The sequence below is a fragment of the Schistocerca serialis genome, chromosome 1, assembly GCF_023864345.2.
Source record: "Schistocerca serialis cubense isolate TAMUIC-IGC-003099 chromosome 1, iqSchSeri2.2, whole genome shotgun sequence".
Classification (NCBI taxonomy): domain Eukaryota; kingdom Metazoa; phylum Arthropoda; class Insecta; order Orthoptera; family Acrididae; genus Schistocerca; species Schistocerca serialis.
In genome coordinates this window covers 783,221,942-783,244,931 of record NC_064638.1, presented here as the reverse complement: position 1 = coordinate 783,244,931, position 22,990 = coordinate 783,221,942, and the positions used below count along the sequence as shown (strand labels likewise).

The 22,990-nt window shown below is 39.9% G+C and overlaps 1 protein-coding gene across 1 annotated transcript in view; it reads left to right on the top strand.

Moving 5' to 3' along the window:
• The window catches only part of LOC126483484 (transcription initiation factor TFIID subunit 4), a 210,098-nt gene that overhangs the window by 158,155 nt on the left and 28,953 nt on the right, over positions 1-22,990 (top strand). Inside the window, exon 12 of the mRNA XM_050106624.1 lies at positions 5,688-5,738. Within this exon, the coding sequence (XP_049962581.1) occupies positions 5,688-5,738 (51 nt within the window). The remainder of the gene's footprint in view (positions 1-5,687; positions 5,739-22,990) is intronic.

Genomic DNA, 22,990 nt, shown 5'->3' with positions numbered 1-22,990 from the left:
AACTTAAATGGTGACAACTATTTATTCACAACCAATTCAAGAGAGTTACAGGTTTGCACCTGTTACTGTCCTTCAAAGTAGTCACCAGCATTGTGTAGAATCCGTCGCCAGCAATGTGGAAGGCGTAGTATACCGTTAGCAGAGCTTGTTCTGTTGATGGTGCGAATGGAGCGGTCTACTGCCTGTCGAATCTCTGGAACAGTTCTGGAGTGAATGCCTAGAAGTGGTTCCTTCTGCTTCGGAATCAAATCAAAGTCACAAGGACTTAAGTCCGGGGAGTATGGTGAATAGTACAGTACTTCCCAATCCCATCGACCGAACAGAGCAGCCAGTAGACCGCTCCATTCGCACGATCAACAGAACAGGCTCTGCTAACGGTGTACTACACCTTCCACATCGCTGGCAACGGGTTCTATACAACGCTGGTGGCTACTTTGAAGGACAGTAACAGTTGCAAACATGTAACTCTTTTGTATCAGTTGTGAATAAATAGTTGCCACTATTTAAGTTCCAATCCTCACAGAATGAAAGTAAGCAAAGTATGCCGGTTTTTTTTAAATATTTATATCTCCTACATCTGACATCATTATCACTGCAAATACAGGCTTGTTTAGGCGCTTAAGCAATTCTGTGGTATGCTCTTCACAACTAAATTTATTATCGAATTGTAATCCCAGAAATTTAACACTGTCAACCTCTTTGATCTGCATGTCTTCATATGTTGTACACATGCTGGAAGGAAACTCTTGCGGGTTCTAAACTGCATATAGGGGGAGTTTTCAAAGTTTAATAACAGTGAATTAACTTTAAACCGTTTATTAATTACAGTGAAAATTTGATTAGCAGCTATTTATAAATCTGTATTTAACTTGCTATTTACTGCAATGTTTGTATCATTTGCAAACAAAACGAACTTAACGTTTGGCGATGTAACAGATGAGAGGCCATTACTGTACATAAGAAAAAGCAATGTACCCAAGATGTAACCTTGAGGAACACCTCATGTAATTAATTCCCAATAAGATGAAGACTCACTGCTTACGTCACAGGTATTTTGCAATGACACTCTTTGTTTCTTGTTAGTTAGATAAGAGTCAAACCATTTTGCAGCATTGCCAGTGAATGAAGAGAATACTGTGGTTCACACAGTCAGAGACTTTTGACAGGTCACAGAAAATGACAGTAGCCTCTAATTCATTATCTAATGAAGTAAGTACATTCTCACTGTAAGTTTAAATAGCTTTCTATGTATCAGAACCCTTGGACAATATATTGTTTGCAGTCGGATGCTTAAGCAGACGCTTGAACACAACCTTTTCTAATATTTTTGAGAAAGCCAGCAAAGTGAAATTGGTCGATAGTTTGATGGTATGTCTTTATCCGCCTTCTTGTAAAGTGGTTTAACTTTGCCATATTTTAGCCCGGCTGGAAATGTTCCGCTGATAGGAGATTGATTACTCAAATAGCTTAAGATAGAACTCAACAGTTGTTGTTGTTGTGGTCTTCAGTCCTGAGACTGGTTTGATGCAGCTCTCCATGCTACTCTATACTGTGCAAGCTTTTTCATCTCCCAGTACCTACTGCAACCTACATCCTTCTGAATCTGCTTAGTGTATTCATCTCTTGGTCTCCCTCTACGATTTTTACCCTCCACGCTGCCCTCCAATACTAAATTGGTGATCCCTTGATGCCTCAGAACATGTCCTATCAACCGATCCCTTCTTCTGGTCAAGTTGTGCCACAAACTTCTCTTCTCCCCAATCCTATTCAATACTTCCTCATTAGTTATGTGATCTACCCATCTAATCTTCAGCATTCTTCTGTAACACCACATTTCGAAAGCTTCTATTCTCTTCTTGTCCAAACTATTTATCGTCCATGTTTCACTTCCATACATGGCTACACTCCATACGAATACTTTCAGAAATGACTTCCTGACACTTAAATCAATACTGGATGTTAACAAATTTCTCTTCTACAGAAACGCTTTCCTTGCCATTGCCAGCCTACATTTTATATCCTCTCTACTTCGACCATCATCAGTTATTTTGCTCCCCAAATAGCAAAACTCCTTTACTACTTTAAGTGCCTCATTTCCTAATCTAATTCCCTCAGCATCACCCGACTTAATTAGACTACATTCCATTATCCTTGTTTTGCTTTTGTTCATGTTCATCTTATATCCTCCTTTCAAGACACTGTCCATTCCATTCAACTGCTCTTCCAAGTCCTTTGCTGTCTCTGACAGAATTACAATGTCATCGGCGAACCTCAAAGTTTTTATTTCTTCTCCATGAATTTTAATACCTACTCCGAATTTTTCTTTTGTTTCCTTTACTGCTTGCTCAATATACGGATTGAACAACATCGGGGAGAGGCTACAACCCTGTCTTACTCCCCTCCCAACCACTGCTTCCCTTTCATGTCCCTCGACTCTTATAACTGCCATCTGGTTTCTGTACAAATTGTAAATAGCCTTTCGCTCCCTGTATTTTACCCCTGCCACCTTTAGAATTTGAAAGAGAGTATTCCAGTCAACATTGTCAAAAGCTTTCTCTAAGTCTACAAATGCTAGAAACGTAGGTTTGCCTTTCCTTAATCTTTCTTCTAAGATAAGTCGTAAGGTCAGTATTGCCTCACGTGTTCCAGTGTTTCTACGGAATCCAAACTGATCTTCCCCGAGGTTGGCTTCTACTAGTTTTTCCATTCGTCTGTAAAGAATTCGTGTTAGTATTTTGCAGCTGTGACTTATTAAGCTGATAGTTCGGTAATTTTCACATCTGTCAACACCTGCTTTCTTTGGGATTGGAATTATTATATTCTTCTTGAAGTCTGAGGGTATTTCGCCTGTTTCATACATCTTGCTCACCAGATGGTAGAGTTTTGTCAGGACTGGCTCTCCCAAGGCCGTCAGTAGTTCCAATGGAATATTGTCTACTCCGGGGGCCTTGTTTCGACTCAGGTCTTTCAGTGCTCTGTCAAACTCTTCACGCAGTATCATATCTCCCATTTCATCTTCATCTACATCCTCTTCCATTTCCATTATATTGTCCTCAAATACATCGCCCTTGTATAGACCCTCTATATACTCCTTCCACTTTTCTGCTTTCCCTTCTTTGCTTAGAACTGGGTTCCCATCTGAGCTCTTGATATTGATGCAAATGGTTCTCCTTTCTCCAAAGGTCTCTTTAATTTTCCTGTAGGCAGTATCTATCTTACCCCTAGTGAGATAAACCTCTACATCCTTACATTTGTCCTCTATCCATCCCTGCTTAGCCATTTTGCACTTCCTGTCGATCTCATTTTTGAGGCGTTTGTATTCCTTTTTGCCTGTTTCACTTACTGCATTTTTATATTTTTTCCTTTCATCAATTAAATTCAATATTTCTTCTGTTACCCAAGGATTTCTACTAGCCCTCTTCTTTTTACCTACTTGATCCTCTGCTGCCTTCACTACTTCATCCCTCAAAGCTACCCATTCTTCTTCTACTGTATTTCTTTCCCCCATTCCTGTCAATTGCTCCCTTATGCTCTCCCTGAATCTCTGTACAACCTCTGGTTCTTTCAGTTTATCCAGGTCCCATCTCCTTAAATTCCCACCTTTTTGCAGTTTCTTCAGTTTTAATCTACAGGTCATAACCAATAGATTGTGGTCAGAGTCCACATCTGCCCCTGGAAATGTCTTACAATTTAAAACCTGGTTCCTAAATCTCTGTCTTACCATTATATAATCTATCTGATACCTTTTAGTATCTCCAGGGTTCTTCCATGTATACAACCTTTTTTCATGATTCTTAAACCAAGTGTTAGCTATGATTATGTTGTGCTCTGTGCAAAATTCTACCAGGCGGCTTCCTCTTTCATTTCTGTCCCCCAATCCATATTCACCTACTATGTTTCCTTCTCTCCCTTTTCCTACACTCGAATTCCAGTCACCCATGACTATTAAATTTTCGTCTCCCTTCACAATCTGAATAATTTCTTTTATTTCATCATACATTTCTTCAATTTCTTCGTCATCTGCAGAGCTAGTTGGCATATAAACTTGTACTACTGTAGTAGGTGTGGGCTTCGTATCTATCTTGGCCACAATAATGCGTTCACTATGCTGTTTGTAGTAGCTTACCCGCATTCCTATTTTCCTATTCATTATTAAACCTACTCCTGCATTACCCCTATTTGATTTTGTGTTTATAACCCTGTAGTCACCTGACCAGAAGTCTTGTTCCTCCTGCCACCGAACTTCACTAATTCCCACTATATCTAACTTCAACCTATCCATTTCCCTTTTTAAATTTTCTAACCTACCTGCCCGATTAAGGGATCTGACATTCCACGCTCCGATCCGTAGAACGCCAGTTTTCTTTCTCCTGATAACGACATCCTCTTGAGTAGTCCCCGCCCGGAGATCCGAATGGGGGACTATTTTACCTCCGGAATATTTTACCCAAGAGGACGCCATCATCATGTAATCATACAGTAAAGCTGCATGCCCTCGGGAAAAATTACGGCTGTAGTTTCCCCTTGCTTTCAGCCTTTCGCAGTACCAGCACAGCAAGGCCGTTTTGGTTATTGTTACAAGGCCAGATCAGTCAATCATCCAGACTGTTGCCCTTGCAACTACTGAAAAGGCTGCTGCCCCTCTTCAGGAACCACACGTTTGTCTGGCCTCTCAACAGATACCCCTCCGTTGTGGTTGCACCTACGGTACGGCTATCTGTATCGCTGAGGCACGCAAGCCTCCCCACCAACGGCAAGGTCCATGGTTCAGGGGGGGAACACTCAACAGTGTGTGAACCAAAGTCCAAGACAGTCTCCTGAAGGTGAAACTAATTCTCTCAAACACATTGTGACTAATATTTCTGAATTTTAGTGACTGTTTGGGGAGTGTTTTTGTTGTTCAAATAATGTAACATTCAATCAACATATGCTTATGTACAGATATGCAAATATTGTCCTGATGGAAATATTATGCTTCCACTGTACAGAAATGAAATAATAGCATATGTTGTGTCTCCTACTCTGCTATCTGTTTGTCATTCTGTAGTTTCAGAAAGAGGAATGCCATTAACTACCACATTCCACTTTACATTTATTGTTGCTATTTGTTGAATTCTCATCAGTAGATAACAAGAGGTACCATCACTTGTCATGCACATCTTGTAAGTGCCTTGCAGTTTACTAAGGATTTTCTTTGTGTCACAACATTGTTTTGTGAAGAATCTATGATATTTTTGCTGTTTGATCTGTTGGCTTTTGATTAGCTTAGTAAAAAATGTGCCCATTATTGTTTCCATAATCTTGTGTTAACCCGAGCTAAGAATATCCTGCTCTCAAGAGTATACAAATTTGTTTTTGTAGCTCTCAAGCTTACAGTAGTTCATGACCAAAAAAACTCTCTCTCTCTCTCTCTCTCTCTCTCTCTCTCTCTCTCTCTGTGTGTGTGTGTGTGTGTGTGTGTGTGTGTGTGTGTGTGTGTGTGTAAGAGAGAGAGAGAGAGATAATATTTGTGATGGTATATCAATCTCAAAGAAAATTGGAAGATGTGGTGCCAGATGTTGTGTTTGTTTGTAAAATTTTGTGTGACACACTGTGATTTTTGGGTAACATTATTAGCTGGATGATTCTGTTTCTTCCGCATTGGGATTGTCATTTTTGTTATTTTTTCTTAATTTTTCTCCAAACAGGGAGGTGCTGGCAGTTCAAATGGTGCAGGCAGTAGCCTTAACAGGACACAGGTATTGTACTATATTAAATTTAACTGTATAAAGAAAGCTTTGTTTTGCTAGAATATTCGTATGTGACTTCTGCATTGCAAAGAAATCAATAAATAAAACTCCACAAGGAAATTAGTTTATCCATAATAGTGTGGAAATTATGAGCATCCATTTAAATTTAAGCCAGAATTTGCACAGACTTTTAGCAACAGTTTGTGCATGGATATATTTGTTGGTATTCCATTATTATGGCTAGCTTCAAGTGATTCTGAACATATGGTTCTCATGTCAATGGTATGCTCTTCATAAAATTCATGTAAACAATAATGCAGCTAATGCCATCTACAAATCGTTATTTGATGCTTAAAATGAAAAATTGTTGGTAATAATGGATGAGTAAGCTATTGAAAAGAAAGACCTCATCTGGCCACAGGATATGATTTCTTTGTAACTGACTAATGCTAAATCGATGAAAGTTGTGTATCACTCTTTTTTTATGTAGAAAATTGTCAGGAACCTCATAAAGATAGCAAAACTGATCTTTGTGGGAGGTGCAGTAGATTATAGCATTTTATTTCTATAACTTTCAGTGCACTGTTTTATTGAATATCAGGATTGTTAGAAAAAGAGAATAAGATACCATTTGATAGTTGTGGATGTCTTCAGTCTGTGCCATCTTCATGACACCAAAGATCATTGAAAACTAACTGGTGAGGTGGAATGCGGCACAAGAACTTGTTTCAGCTGTTCCCATGTTTCGTTAGTGTGTATATGAATCAAGTCAGTCCATACATAATGTAATCATCACTCACACATTGGACTGTAGGTATGTTCTGTCCAGTCAACTGCTGTATACTATCTATGGTATTACATGTAATCAGCGTGTTGCCAAACCTTCCATCCATTATTGCCAGTATATGAATCCTGATGGTGCTGCACCTTCTTTATTCAGGCAGCTGCTCATTTGGACTCATGAGGCTAAGTGTTCTTGGGAATCAAACCCAAGTCCTTCCACAAACCACTCAGCTATGGAGTCTATCGGTCCAAGCAAACTTGTATCTTGACACACCCCAATGCTTTACTATAAGGAATAGACAGTGCTCTCAATGTGCCGTTAAGTAGTCTGTAATTATATGTACTTCATTTTATGTACCATTATCTGACCTCTGTCCTTTAGTGGCAGTCCCCGTAATATGGAAATAGATAGTTGTTATGCTTTCATATCAACTAATCTCTGTCACCAGGTACCCTCCCTATTTTGTAGTAGAATTGTCATATAGTACCTTTTCCTTAGATGAATACTAAACTATTTAATTAAGGCCGCATTATTTGTTTGAATACTCAAAACCTTGGTGTCTCATGGCAGAAATGTCGTCTCAGAACAGAATTAATAGCTCTATTAAGTTTTTCTCCCTCGTATTTCAAAGTAAAAGGCTGTTTGACATGAATGTCGTCTGAAACAAGCATAATTTAACTAACAGCTATTTTTTTATACATCACCTTTTCAGCCTATACGATACCCTGATACGGGGCTATGGAAGACACTACAAAAGCAACCTTGTTGCCATTTGTCTACTTATCACACTTGTGTTAACAGCCGTGATGAAATCTACTAGAGGTCCTAAAGTTGAAATGTGAAGAGGCGTTGCATATAACCACAGTATTTATATAAAAAATATGCAAACCAGGAAAAATGGCACAACACTCAGTTGGATAGGAATGAAATAAAATACCTGTATTTATTGAAATCATGTGTTGCACAGGGATCAAAAGGGTGTAGGAGGAAGTTAAGTTTTTTTTATGGTGATGTTTATCCTTTGTAAGTGTGGCTATTATTTGTATCTTTACAGTCATTGAGTTCAGTTACACATGTTGAGTTCTTATGCATTTATTTGACAGGATCCATCCTTCAACAAGCTGCATTTTTATCAGTCTCTTCCCCACTCACAGTATTACTGATTTATAAATCACAGGTGTCTCAGAAGTTGTACAATTATTTAGGGTTATTAGTCAAAGCATTTCTCAGAAAGTTATTTATACATTTATTATTTTGTGATGTTGGCAACAATAGTGATAAAAGTATAGAAAACTGAACATTGTTTAGCTGAAGTATCATTTTCTTTAGTATCACTGATTGCACAACGTATAAAAAACAGCTAGGGTACAGGCAACATTCAGGGAAGTATCTTATGCCTCTACTTTCCTTTTCTTATACTGATCCGTGAAAAATATACATGCTTTATTGTAACATAAGAAACATTTTTAAATATATTTGGATTAACAGTCACACACATCAGCAGCATTATGTTTCAGGTTAAACATTTTTTCGACCATCAACCCTACCAATGAGACTCAACCAAAGACCATTGTTTAACTGTGCCTAACTCAGTTCACTCCTCCACCTAGTCGTGATCCACCCTACTGCCCCCAAACCACCCGCTGTTAACTTTCCAGGATTTCTTAAGCTCTAACCTTGCCTCACCATAATTCCCCAAGTCTCTCTCAACATGCAAACTAACCTTACATCTACAGAAAGAATCTCAGTCCACCATCCAGAAGCTGATCCCGACCTTATAATCCTGCCTGCAGGCAAAGGCCCCGCCACTGTTGTTTTGAACCGCAAGGATTACCTGGCCGCAGGACTCTGCCAGCTGTCAGATACATCCACCTATAAACCTTGCCACAGTGACCCCATTCCAGAAATCCAGCAGGATCTCCAGACACTCCTAAAATCCTTAGGCCCATCCCAGATCCTCTCCCTGGAGTCCGTGTCTCTGCTCACCCCTACCACTCCCCGCACTCCTAACTTCTACATGCTTCCTAAAGTCCATAAAAACAACCACCCAGGACACCCCATTGTGGCTGTTTACTTTGCCGCCACTGAGAGAATTTCTGCTCTCGTGGACCAACACCGTCAACCTATTACACAGAACATACCTTCCTATATAAAAGATACCAACCATTTCCTCCACTGACTCTCCACAACTCCTGTCCCTTTACCACACAGTGCCCTGCTTGTCACTATTGATGCCACCTACCTTTGCATTAACATCCTTAATGCCCATCGCATTACCGCTGTTGAACACTGCAGACGTGTTCAAATTATTAGACTAAAGATTTTTTCCAAAACTTTACATTTATTACACATTTACATCCACATATGAATTATTTATACATTCAGTACTTTTATGCATGCCTTTGTTCTTAACCAATATTTTTATCCTGTTTGGCATAGTTTTGTTAACTTTTCACATGATATTTTAATATCATCGTCATGGTACCGGATTTTGTCTAGTTTCTCTATGAGATCTTGTTTGGTGTTCATTGTAAATTTCCTGCTAGGACCTTTCTCGGACACCACACTCCAGGTCATAACAAAAGTTGGATGCTTCACGTATCGCTGCAAACACTCAGCTTTTGAACTGTTCTCCAGGTTTGCAACGAACATACTGGCTGCTTTCTTCCAACACAGTGAATTCAGATTCATCACTGAAGCATGTGTATAAAATTGCAAGTTAGAAAAGTTGGGAATAGTAGCATAGGAGACCTCAACAGTCCCAAAATTCAAATGTGCATTTCTTCAGTATCAATGAAACATCACAATTTCAAACCAAGACTCCTAACTGTAAAGATCAGACCCACTGAAATTACCAAATCATTGCACATACCTTAGCCCAGTCCTCACGTGTCCACTCCTGAAGTTGTTTAGCCCACTGTAATCTTTTGGTTTTCATGGCAGGTATGATGTTCTGTTTTTTCGTCGGTCAGCATGCCCTTAAACCACATTCAGACAGCGTCGTCCTCACTTTCATAGGTGAAAATTCAACACCCATACCTTTCAGCTGTTGGCTCATGTCTGTAGAAGTAAGTTTATGGTTCATTGTTGTCATTTTTGTGAGTCTCCTCATTGTTCTGGGATTTATTTTTCTTTTATGTCCACATTTTCCTTTCCTGTTTGGCTTGTATTCACCAGCTTTCTGCACTGAAAGTTTGGTTCTGATGACAGTTTTCTGTCATTTTCTCATTCTGTCAGCAATTTCTTGTTGTGTATAACGATTTTCAGCAAGAAGTGCTACCACAGCCGAAACTTTCCGAAGTGAAACATCTTTTTGTCTTTCCTTTTGTCCTCACTTTCTTTGGACCTCACATTTATTCCTATTGCTTAAAACATGCTAGTTCACAAGCTATATAATGTCTTGTTAATGTAGCAAGAAACTTATAGAATAAATAACAAACTGAAGTACACCACAGAAACATAAAATATTACTGTAAACACAGTTTCAAAGCATGTACACAGACAGCTTACACCAACACGATTTTGAGGGAAAATCACAAATGTTATCAACTGTGAAAAATTCAGTGATCTGTGAGTTGCTTGGAAGGGAAATTTCATGGCATCAATCAAACCTTTAAAACAAATCAATTATTACACTTTGCTCTCCAATTTTTACTCCAGAAAACTTAAGAGTATCAAAAATAATAGTTTAGTCAAATAATTTGAACACAACTGTACCTTTCCCAACACCCGACAGCTTCCAAACCACCATGACCAACTATATCCTCACTCACAATTACTTCTTCTTTGGAGACATTACCTACAAACAAATCCGAGGTACGGCTATTGGCACCTGCATGGCACCATCCTGTGCCAACCTATTAATGGGCCATCTAGAGGAATCCATCATATACATCCAGAATCCTAAACCTCTCACCTGGTTCAGATTCATCGATGACATCTTTGCGATCTGGATTGGGGGTGAGGACATCTTGTCCACATTCTTCCAGAACCTCAGCAACTCCTCCCCTATTTTCTTCACCTGGTCCTACTCAACCCAACAAGCCACCTTCCTAGATGTTGACCTCCAACTCAAAGATGGCACCAACAGTACCTCCATCCATATGAGACCTACTAACCATCAGCAATACCTTCACTTTGACAGCCGCCACCTGTTCCATACCAAGAAGTTCCTTCCATACAGCCTAGCCACCCATGGTCATTGCATCTGCAGTGATGAGTGGTCTCTTTCAAAATATACCGAGGTTTTCACTGAAGCCATCGCAGACCTTAATTATCCTCCCAGCCGTGTACAAAAACAAATCTCTCGTGCCTTATCTTTCCAGGCTCCCACCACCTCCCAAAAGTCTCACCTTCTGGCCACAGAGGGGCATTCCCCTCATAACTAAATACCACTCAGGACTGGAGCAACTGCATTACATTCTTTGCCGGGGTTTTTAATACCTCTCATTGTGCCCTGAAATGGAAATGCCCTGCCCACTATCCTTCCCACTCCTCCCACAGTGGTATTCCGCTGTCCACCGAACCTACACAATATACTGATCCATCCCTACACAACCCCTGCTCCCAACCATGGTTCATACCCCTGTAATACACTAAGGATGCAAGACCTGTCCCATACATCCTCCCACCCCCATCTACTCCAGTCCGATCACAAACATCACTTATCTCATCAAAGGCAGTTCTACCTGTGAAACCAGTCATGTGATCTAAAAGCTCAGCTGCAACCACTGTGCTGCATTCTATGTGGGATGACAACCAACAAGCTCTCTGTTCACGTGAATGGCCACTATCAAACTGTGCCCAAGAAACAAGTGGACCACCCAGTTGCTGAGCACACTGCCAAACATGATATCCTTCATTTCAATGACTGCTTCATAGCCTTTGCCATATGGATCCTTCCCACCACCACCAGATTTTCTGAAATGCACAGGTGGGAACTTTCCCAGCAATATATCCTACGTTTGCGTAACCCTCCTGGCCCCAACCTTCATTATTCATTGTCCTCACCCATCCAGCCTCCCTGTTCCCATCCCAGCACTATACAGCACTCATTCCACAGTTGCACCCAGTTTTTTTTACTTCTCTCCTTTCCTGCTTCCCCCTTCTCCCCACCTCTCCCTTGCCCTCTGGCTAACTTCCCGAATGCGCAAAGCTGCCCTACCCTCTCCACCTCATCCATGCGCACTCTTTAGCAGCACTGCACTGTCCGCCACCCCTCCCCTACTATCCCTCCCCCTCCCCCTCCCGGCCCCAGCCTCCTCCTTATGCCCACTCAGTTGCCACTCCCATCATGTACTGGTGTGTCTGCTCGCAATGTGGCTACAGTTGCCTTAGATTGCAGTCGCGCGCACGCGTGTCTGTGTCTCTCTGTCTGTGTGTGTGTGTGTGTGTGTGTGTGTGTGTGTGTGTGTGTGTGTATTTTTGACAAATTTGTTTACGGGCTGAAATCTTTATTTGGAACAGTCTTTTTGTTGTGCCTATCTGCGACTCATCAAAGTTAATGATGGAAAGTCTTGTTTTCATGCTGCAGCTTGGTTATCCATAATTCTTTGCATGCAGGAATGCTAGGCTGGCGGTTGAGTGATAGTGGCACCATAGCTCAGTGTGTTCAGTCAGAGGGCTGGCTGCTCTGCGTACAAAAAAAAAAAAAAAAAACTTGAATGAAATATTCAATGGGCAACTAGAGCAGGTGTCATGTGACATCCACCCCAACCAACTGCAGGTTGGGGGGGGGGGGGGGGGGAGCAGCTCTTTTCATTATATATGAGGAACAAAAATACACCATAAATAAATTATTGCATAATCCCAGCTGATTGTCTATTTGTGCGTGTCTTCACAATGAATGTGGTTAAACTTGTCACGGAGACTGGCAAAACATAAATAGTTCTTGCACCATACGCAAAATATTGCAGAATTGCTCATGAAAAACATATTTAATTCAGGTTGCTAAATGCAGTGCCCAATGCAGAGGGGTGAAGAAAGGTATTCCAATCATTAGAATATTATCAGATGGGCCAAAACAAAATATCGAATAAAAGAGCCGTGACCAAGACTCAAACACAAACCAGCGGTAGTGGGTTAAATGGTTCATATGATGATCTCTTCGACTTAGAAATTGACTCTTATTCTGTTAAGAACGGTGATGTAGAAGGACAGTAATATAATGTGGAGTTAGCTTCATTTAGTATTTAGAACTGAAAACCATGGTTTCTCATCAGCAATCAGAGTCCATGATTTCCAGATGGCATCTGTCACTTCTGTATAAAGAGTATGTTCTTGCAGAAGTTTGAAAATTGGTTATGCTAAGGTATCCAGCTCTCTTCTTACTGGCGAGATGATGGAAGTTCGCTCACCCATTCAACTCATTTTAAACATAACTGAAGTTCCTGAAATTTTGGATCAGTCTCAAGAAAAACAGATTCAAAAATTATCGATGCTGACCAGAATACATAATATGTTCATAGTGTATTTGGAGATTGGTAGGGCACTGATGTGTAAAACGAGGCCTTAGGATGAAGCCCACCTCCTAGGAGGTTTATTTACTTATTTATTTACATATTTATTTGCATTCGTTTGTATGAATATAAAACCAGCACTCCATATATTTGATATTCAAAAATGCATAAGTTATGTGCACAGTAACCACTTGTTAGGGAAGACAGATCTAAAAATTTGAACTCTCCATTCGAGCTGTTCGTATTACTTTTTTAAGGGAATATTGTGTGTAAACTGTTAAACTGTTTACGTAACATGCTCATATGATGATTCATATTTGCATAATTACTTTGAGGACTGTTGGATGACTAACCAAAATGTATTTCCCAGTCATTGGATGAATCTGAGACCTTAGTTCATTCCCCACTATAAACGGGAAACCTGTTTGTTTTTTGTGCATATGTTCTAAGTAGATCATCACTGCCACTGAGATAATGGAACAAAGATGCTATGAATCATAACATGAATGTCTTCCACGGACAGATCATATTTCTACGTAAAGGCTTTCCTTAAACAGAGGTTTCAGGATACATAACATGCTGTAAGCAGATATAAATATCAAATACAGCATCAAGCTAATATACTAACTCACATGAGCACTACACACTCATTGGCACTACATCCCAGGATAGGACTTGTGCCTCCTCAATAATTTTCCGCCATTCCTCTCTGGACTTCGCTGAAGACCTTCAGTTACAGCAACCAACTCGAGCAGCATCTTCTACAACCTCGTCATTCCATCTCAATCTCAATCGTCCTCTTGCTCTTCTTCCTCCAGGTTCACTGCAGCTGGCTTTCCTTACAGGACCTATTCTTAGAGTCATATTATCCCACTCTACACAACTTTATGAACTTGACCACATCATCCTCCTCATAGCAGTCATAAAGCTCATCATTTCTTCGCCGTCTCTGACTCTCATTTTCATACACAGGTCCAAAGATTCTCCTTAATATTATTTTGTGTGATCCTAGTCTGCTGTCACACCATCCTTACATTCCATTCTTCTGGCATCTTTTATTGTTCTTCAGTCAGGCAATTGCTTTGTCTACCTCTCCCTGAGAGGGGGGAGGGACTATGGCCGCCTCATATTCTTCCGGGTGGATCGGAATCTCTTCTATAGGGGGCTCCTGGGGCAGCCAACAGTTCACTAAAATACTCTACCTAACATTATATCTCTTGGTCATAAGTTAGTAATTCCCCATTATTACTTTTACATATATTAATACATGGCTTAAATGTTGTTCTTTCACTATTAATTAATGATAGAATTTTCTGACTAATTTGTTTTTCCAATTGTCTCCAATTCTTCAATCTGCTTTCTTTCCCATTCCCTTTCCTTCTTCAGATGCAGTTTCTTCTTTTCTTCTTTTTATCTTGGTAATTTCTTACCATTAAACGTGTGCATGATTTCTCAAGCGTTTTCCTATAAGCCAGGTTTTACTCATAACTTACTCTCTTGCAATGTTCTTCAAACCAGGGATTTCTTGGTTGTTTGAAAAGTGCCTGCCATCAATAATTACATGATCATTTTGGCTGAAGGTGTGCTGAACAGCGCTACACTATATTACTTTATGGATCCTTTTGTATGGGAACATAGTGTTACCTACAGCCATATTATGTGATAGTACAAACTGAGGGGGGACAACTCTGTATTCGCTATCATTTGTGTATTCATGTAGACTATACTTTCCTATTGCTGGATGGCAATGATCTTTTCCAATCTGTCTGCGTGTAGATGTTCAGAGTCGAGCATCTCTGTCACTGAGGGAATGGAACAGAGATGCTATGAATCACAGAATAGAACAGAGATGCTATGAATCATAGTAGGAATGCGTTCCATGGGTAAATCATATTTCTACGTACTTCATTTCCTTAAAAAGAAGTTTCAGGACGCGTAACATGCCATGTGCATTTATAAATATCAAATCTTTTCTTTCTTTCTTCTCCTCTCTCTCTCTCTCTCTCTCTCTCTCTCTCTCTCTCTCTCTCTCTTTTCTGCAGGTTTTATTATGCAAATCCAGATTTCAGCTAGTGCCTGAAGCCTGAACAACAGGGAACTAACATGCATTGAGATTAAAAAAAAAAAAATAATGCATTGATAATGGCTAGGAACTAGCCGAAATCTGGATTTGCGTAATAAAACCTGGGGGGGGGGGGGGGGGGGGGGGGGGAGGAGACTGATTGCTGCGCTCTGCCATTTATAAATTACATAACAGTTGCTGAGTGCACCCACTTTCCTAATGGAAGGTAACTTGATAAAAAGATTAGCATGTATATGAACTCGTAACTTTGATTACACACACACACACAAGAGCAGAGTGCTTACTGCTGAGCCTCTGTTGGCCCAGAGTGACAAGCAGATACCAATCGTAAAAGACCTGCTTCATCAATTTTTTGGACATTTTAATTTTTTCTCGGCAGTGACTGAGAATTGCCCCCTATGTTTTTGCTTATTGGAATTCTCTGTCATGAACTTTACATATGATGAATGAGGGTAGATCCTTTGTGGGAAATTTTGTATCCCTCCTTATTAGTGAAAATTCAGTGAATGAGACTCTCCTCAGTGTAGGGTATGCTGCTGACAGACGTGTCGGGATAACGAAATCTAATGTCACCTTACATTTGTAGCTTCAACCAAATAATTGTGGGAACAAAGACATTTGTCTCTTAAAATTCATAAAGATGAATTACTCTGCTGTATTTACCAATGCCAAATCTACAAAACAGTTATGAATCTAAATTTTTAATATTGGCATGTTTTCAAGGTACTCTGTCCCATGACTGAAAATTTATCTATAGTACATCGAGATGTTCAGTGTACTATCACCAGGTATTGTAGTTTCTATGACTGCAGTGACAACAGGAGATCTATTTATTTATAAACAGTATGTGTTACATTACCACAGAAACTCGGAGCTATTATTTAACAGTTTTATATTACTGGTACACCTAATATAAGAAGCATTTCTAACACGTCTGACACAAACTGACGTTTATTCCTGTAAGAAGCCAATTTTGTTTATCACCATTCACCATGTTGTCTAATGTCGCTGTTTATTCAGAGCTCTCACTGGTCTTAAGCACCAACTCGTCAATGCAACATGCACTGTGCATCGTCTTTCCTCAATTGTTCACTGACGTGTTTGAAATTTCCTTTCTTTTACAGAAAGTTTGCTTTAATAGGCCTGGTTTCCATGATAACAATTTGCTAATGGACTCTGCTCCTACTTTATATTATTATGTAATGAACCTACTGCAATGAATGAAACCAAAATTGTATGTTTGGTTATTTTTGGATAGCCTGCTTATTAGTTGCCGTATTTCGCGATAATTCTTTTGTTGCTTCATGGCATGGTGTGAATAACTTCTTTAACTTGGTAACATAAGTAACAAGTCATTTTGACATCTACATCTACATCCATACTCCGCAAGCCACCTGACGGTGTGTGGCGGAGGGTACCTTGAGTACCTCTATCGGTTCTCCCTTCTATTCCAGTCTCGTTTTGTTCGTGGAAAGAAGGATTGTCGGTATGCCTCTGTGTGGGCTCTAATCTCTCTGAATTTATCCTCATGGTCTCTTCGCGAGATATATGTAGGAGGGAGCAATATACTGCTTGACTCTTCGGTGAAGGTATGTTCTCGAAACTTTGACAAAAGCCCGTACCGAGCTACTGAGCGCCTCTCTTGCAAAGTCTTCCACTGGAGTTTATCTATCATCTCCGTAACGGTTTCGCGATTACTAAATGATCCTGTAACGAAGCGCGCTGCTCTCCGTTGGATCTTCTCTATATCTTCTATCAACCCTATCTGGTACGGATCCCACACTGCTGAGCAGTATTCAAGCAGTGGGCGAACAAGCGTACTGTAACCTACTTCCTTTGTTTTCGGATTGCATTTCCTTAGGATTCTTCCAATGAATCTCAGTCTGGCATCTGCTTTACCGACGATCAACATTATATGATCATTCCATTTTAAATCACTCCTAATGCGTACTCCCAGATAATTTATGGTATTAACTGCTTCCAGTTGCTGACCTGCTATTTTGTAGCTAAATGATAAGGGATCTATCTTTCTGTGTATTCGCAGCACATTACACTTGTCTACATTGAGATTCAATTGCCATTTCCTGCACCATGCGTCAATTCGCTGCAGATCCTCCTGCATTTCAGTACAATTTTCCATTGTTACAACCTCTCGATACACCACAGCATCATCTGCAAAAAGCCTCAGTCAACTCCCGATGTCATCCACAAGGTCATTTATCTATATTGTGAATAGCAACGGTCCTATGACACTCCCCTGCGGCACACCTGAAATCACTCTTACTTCGGAAGACTTCTCTCCATTGAGAATGACATGCTGCGTCCTGTTATCTAGGAACTCCTCAATCCAATCACACAATTGGTCTGATAGTCCATATGCTCTTACTTTGTTCATTAAACGACTGTGGGGAACTGTATCGAACGCCTTGCGGAAGTCAAGAAACACGGCATCTACCTGTGAACCCGTGTCTATGGCCCTCTGAGTCTCGTGGACGAATAGCGCGAGCTGGGTTTCACATGACCGTCTTTTTCGAAACCCATGTTGATTCCTACAGAGTAGATTTCTAGTCTCCAGAAAAGTCATTATACTCGAACACAATACGTGTTCCAAAAGTTGCTTGCTGGTTTTACTACTTCTTTATCATTATTTTTATCTACTTAAGTGCCTAAAAAGCAGTGAAAGAAAGTGTGACATATAAACGAGAAGAACCATTAGGCTGGCATTATTTATTATAGTGTCATTGGATCTGCCAGCATCTTCAGAAGTGGGTGTTGCAGATGATTCATTTAGTGTGTTGAGAACAGGCTGTTGCAGAAGACTTTGAACAGAAAAGGAATGTTGTCATGTAAAAGTTCCGTGATCTAAATATCAGAGTTCCTGGCAATTATAGTTTACTGCTACAGATCGGAAATATTATGTCGATGTATGAGGTACAAAAAGTTTCGCTGTCAGCTTTGGGAAAATATGTACAAAAAGTTTCGCTGTCAGCTTTGGGAAAATATACATTGCAAGTTAAAAACTTTTACTCGGTTTGATGAGCTACCCCAGAATATGATCCCATATGACATAATACAAGGGTTGGAACTTAAATAATGGCAACTGTTTATTCGCAGTCGCTACAAAAGAGTTACATGTTTACACCTTTCACTGTCCTTCAAAGTAGTTACCAGCGTTGTGTAGAACCCGTTACCAGCAATGTGGAAGGCGTAGGCCGGCCGGAGTAGCCGTGCGGTTCTAGACACTACAGTCTGGAGCTGAGCAACCGCTACGGTCGCAGGTTCGAATCCTGCCTCGGGCGTGAATGTGTGTGAGGTCCTTAGGTTAGATAGGTTTAATTAGTTCTAAGTTCTAGGCGACTGATGACCTCAGAAGTTAAGTCGCATAGTGCTCAGAGCCATTTGGAAGGCGTAGTATACTGTTAGCAGAGCCCATTCTGTTGATGGTTAAACCAGTCCTAAGCAAAGAAGGGAAAACCTAAAGGTGGAAGGAGTATACAGAGGGTCTATACAAGGGTGATGTACTTGAGGGCAATATTATGGAAATGGTAGCGGACATAGATGAATATGAGATGGGAGATAAGATACTGCGTGAAAAATTTGAAAGCACACTGAAAGACCTAAGTAGAAACTATATCCGAGGATTAGACATTATTCCATTAGAACTACTGGTAGCCAAGGGAGCCAGCCTTGACAAAACTCTTACATCTGGTGGGCAAGTGAAAGCTACCAAAATATCAGTTTAATATGTCACAGATGCAAAACAATAACACAAACTCTTTACAGATGAGTGGAAGAACTGCTAGAACCAACCTTGGAGAAGATCAGTTTGGATTCTGTAGAAATTTTAGAACACCCGAGGCAATACTGACCCTATGACTTATCGTAGAAAATAGATTTAGGAGAGGTAAACCTACATTTCTAGCATTTGTAGACTTAGAGAAAGCCTAACAATGTGACTGGAATTCTCTCTTTCAAATTCTAAAGGTAAAATACAGGGAGCGAAAGGCTATTTACAATGTGTACAGAAACCAGAAGGCAGTTATAGAGTGTCAAGGGGCACGTAAGGGAAACAATGGCTGAGAAGGGTGTGAACCAGGGTTGTAGCCTATTCCCAATGTTACTCAATCTGTACATTGAACAAGCAGTAACGGAAACAAAAGAAAAATTTGGAGTAGGAATTAAAATCCAGGGAGGAGAAATAAATCCTTGAGGTTTGCTGATGACGTTGTAATTCTGTCAGAGACAGCAAAGGACTTGGAAGGGCAGATTAATGGAATGGGCATGGTCTTGAAAGGAGGATATAACGTGAACATCAACATAACCAAAACAAGGATAATGGAATGTAGTCGAATTAAATCAGGCAGCACTGAGAGAATCAGATTAGGAAATGAGACATTTAAAGCAGTAGATGGGTTTTGCTATTTGGGCAACAAAATAACTGAGGATGATTGAAGTAGAGAGAATATAAAATGTAGACAAGTTATTGCAAGGAAAGCGTTTCTGAAGAAGAGAAATTTGTTAACATCGAGCATAGATTTAAGTGTCAGGAAGTCTTTTCTAAAACTATTTGTATGAACTGTAGCCACGTATATATGTGACAATGGATGATAAACAGTTTAGGCAAGAAGAGAATAGAAGCTTTTGAAATGTGGTGCTAAAGAAGAATGCTGCTGGTTAGATGAGTAAATCACATAACTAATGAGAATGAGGAGGTACTGAATAGAATTGGGGAGAAGAGGAATTTGGTAGCACAACCTTGACTAGAAGAAGGGATCAATTGGTAGGACATATTCTGAGGCATCACAGGATCACCAATGTAGTACTGGAGGGAAGCATGGACGGTAAAAATCGTAGAGGGAGACCAAGATATAAATACGCTAAGCAGATTCAGAAGGTTGTAGGTTTCAGTATTGACTCAGAGATGAAGAGGCTTGCACAGGAAAGAATAGGATGGATAGCTGCATCAAACCAGTCTTTGGACTGAAGACAACAACAACAACAACAACAAAAACATGAAGATATGTTTACTACAAGTAATTATCATAAATGCAGTTATCTGTTTCAAGCCTTCTGCGAAGCAAGACAATAATTAGTTTTGGTGGTAGTATAATTTGGTTTTATTGCTGTAAATGCCCATGATTTATACAGTAAATGTAACATATGGTTATTTTTAATAGTCTATGGATGTGCATTGAAATGTCTCTTCATTTTAGTGTTACATCAGACTTGATAATCATTTTCGCCACCATTTGCCCAGATGAGTGTAGAAAACCACGTATAAATCATACACAGACTAGTTCACCGAACTGTCTCAGTACGCCCTTGGATCAAACCCAGTCAGTTCTTTCCTCCCCAAATTAGCAGCACAGCGAGGAGATGTGATGACCCATTGCCACAACAGCAGGTTGGTGGTGATAAACGTACGTAGAAAGAGATACTAAGGTAACAGGTGACAAATTCTAATGTAGATATTTAAAAACTACAAATCGCTGTTACACCTGGTTCATTTGATCCAATGTATGATGTACCACATGCTCCTTGACCAATGCGCATTCTACAAAGCACTGTAGATGAAGTTTCAGTATGTTTTATGAAAGTTTTCGTTTAGTCGTGAGATGGATCACACGAAAGGTAGAAGATCGTAACCTGAACAAATAGCCTCAGACTGGTGCTCGCTGCAAAACAGCAGCAGCTCAGGATCGGCAGATATGCCTTTTCAGTGAAAACTATCCGTTTGTCTATGCATGACAAATTCCGCAAGCTTTGAGACTCCCTATTAGCAGCAAAACCATCATTCGTTGTCTATGAGAAGGCGGACCGCAAGCAGGAAATGCTGCTCAGAAAGGGACATTATTTCCCACAGCCTGCCTTGCTTTTGCTGCTGCAAATGTCAATAGGAATGTCCAGTTTTTAAGGCGGGTGGTTTTTACAGATGAAAAGGTTTTCTGTGCGATCTCAACAGGAAGAGTACTTGTTTACCGGCCAAAAGGCACTAGGTATGATCCAAGATACATTTACAGTTCCCAAAGAAGTGGTAGGAAATCAGTAACGATACTGGCATGGATATCAGCCAAATGATGTGGATTCCTGTGGGAACTGAGAGGAAAACTGGATGCGCGCAACCGTATTTCCATTCTGAAGAATGTCATGTTGGCTTCAGTGACTGACAGATTTCGCAACTCTCAGATTGTGTTCCAACATGATTGATCACCCATTCACGTCACATGGCGTTAAGAAGTAGTTTGCCGACTACGGAAATATTACTGTTTTGGAATGGCCACCTAAAGGAGCTGACATGAATCCAGTTGACAAGAGTTGGATAGAAATGTTTAGAATTCTGAATGAATTCACTATCCACTTACCTCCAGCTCACTGATGTGTTTCATGACACTTGGAACTAATTACTTGAAGTTATCTGGCTGGACTTTTGGGCTCAGTGCCCAACAGACTTTGAGCTCTTGTGGAAGCAGACGACGGCTATACACGGTACTGAGCAGCGCTAGCAGATGTGTTACTTTTTGTTAACCAATCATATTCAGAAGATAGTCTCTAACTTTTTTGTGAAGAGATATAATTTCATGTGATTTCCAAAAAAAAGCTGCAAGTTTACACTGGATGACCAAATTAATTTTTGACATGGTATCTAATATTTAATTTGCCAAAAAGAAGTGCTCATTTTCTGTATCCATCCAAAAATATGTGGATAAGAATAAAAATCAGCAATAACTTAAAAAAATAGCGGAGAAGCTTGCAGATGAAGGCAAAATTGGAGAATGAAGGTTGGGCTAGAAGGGGTGCTAAGGAGGCCCAGAAAAAGAAAGAAAGAAAAATACGCAATATATTTTGAGTAATTGTGAAAGCAGTGGCTATATGCAATTATAAGTAGCATTAGAACAAGAGTTTTATATATTTATTTACAAGGCTTTAGTTTGCGACAGCTAAAAAGTGCTGCTTCATAAGACCCAATGTTCATTTACCATAGGCAATGCAGCAACTGTGTCAAACCTTTTGATATGTACCAAGGTTGTCTGGAAGAGTAACATGCTTTCCAAAAGAAAATGACAAGATTTTTAGTTCATTTCATTTAAAGAACTTTGTGCTTTGACATTCTGAACTAAAATGTTGTTGTTATGTGTTATTTCAATGAGAAAGGACAGTATTAAGTTTCAAGATATAAGAATTAAATGGAAGTTTTTAATTTAGGAAATGCACTGTTTAACAGTTTATTATGTTGAATAAATATGTACTTACAATGCAGATGAAGAAAATCAAAAAAGACGTTGTAAAAAGAACAGGCTGGTCTGTTAAAAAACTGTTGGTAAGAACTTTCGTTGATGGTGAGAAGCCAGAGTTATATGCCACTTTTTCCTATTCTGAGTTTTTCTGAAAACTGATACCTTGTTGTATGTGCAGAATATAACATCCAGTACAATTTACGTAGAAGCACAGAATTTTAATCCACAGTATACGGATCAGGAACCTATTAATAGTTTCTTTATTTTCCTTCTCACTGCTGACACTTGGAGGTTGGTTGATTGATTTAGGGGAGAGGACCCCAACAATGAAGTCATTGGTTCCATCGGATTCGAGAAGGATGGGAAAGGAAGTTGGCGATGCCCTTTCAAATAGCTTAGTAGTAAAGAAGTAATAACACAGTATGTCTTGCTTGTTGCAGCAGTTTTTTTATACATCTCAATGTTTATGACATCATATCTCCAGTCATCACTAATTCAAATTTTAAACGACCAGGCCAGTTGGCCCCGCGTTCTTATTCCCACCAACAGATAGCAGTAGTTTAGACACTCTGGTGATACACCATGTCCTATGTCCTGTACTTGTCCACTGCAGCGCTTGGGGTCACAGCATGAAGTGTAAGTGTCCTGGTGTTCATTGAGTATTTCTTTAACCAGGAAGTTGGCTGTAGTATTGTCTGGTG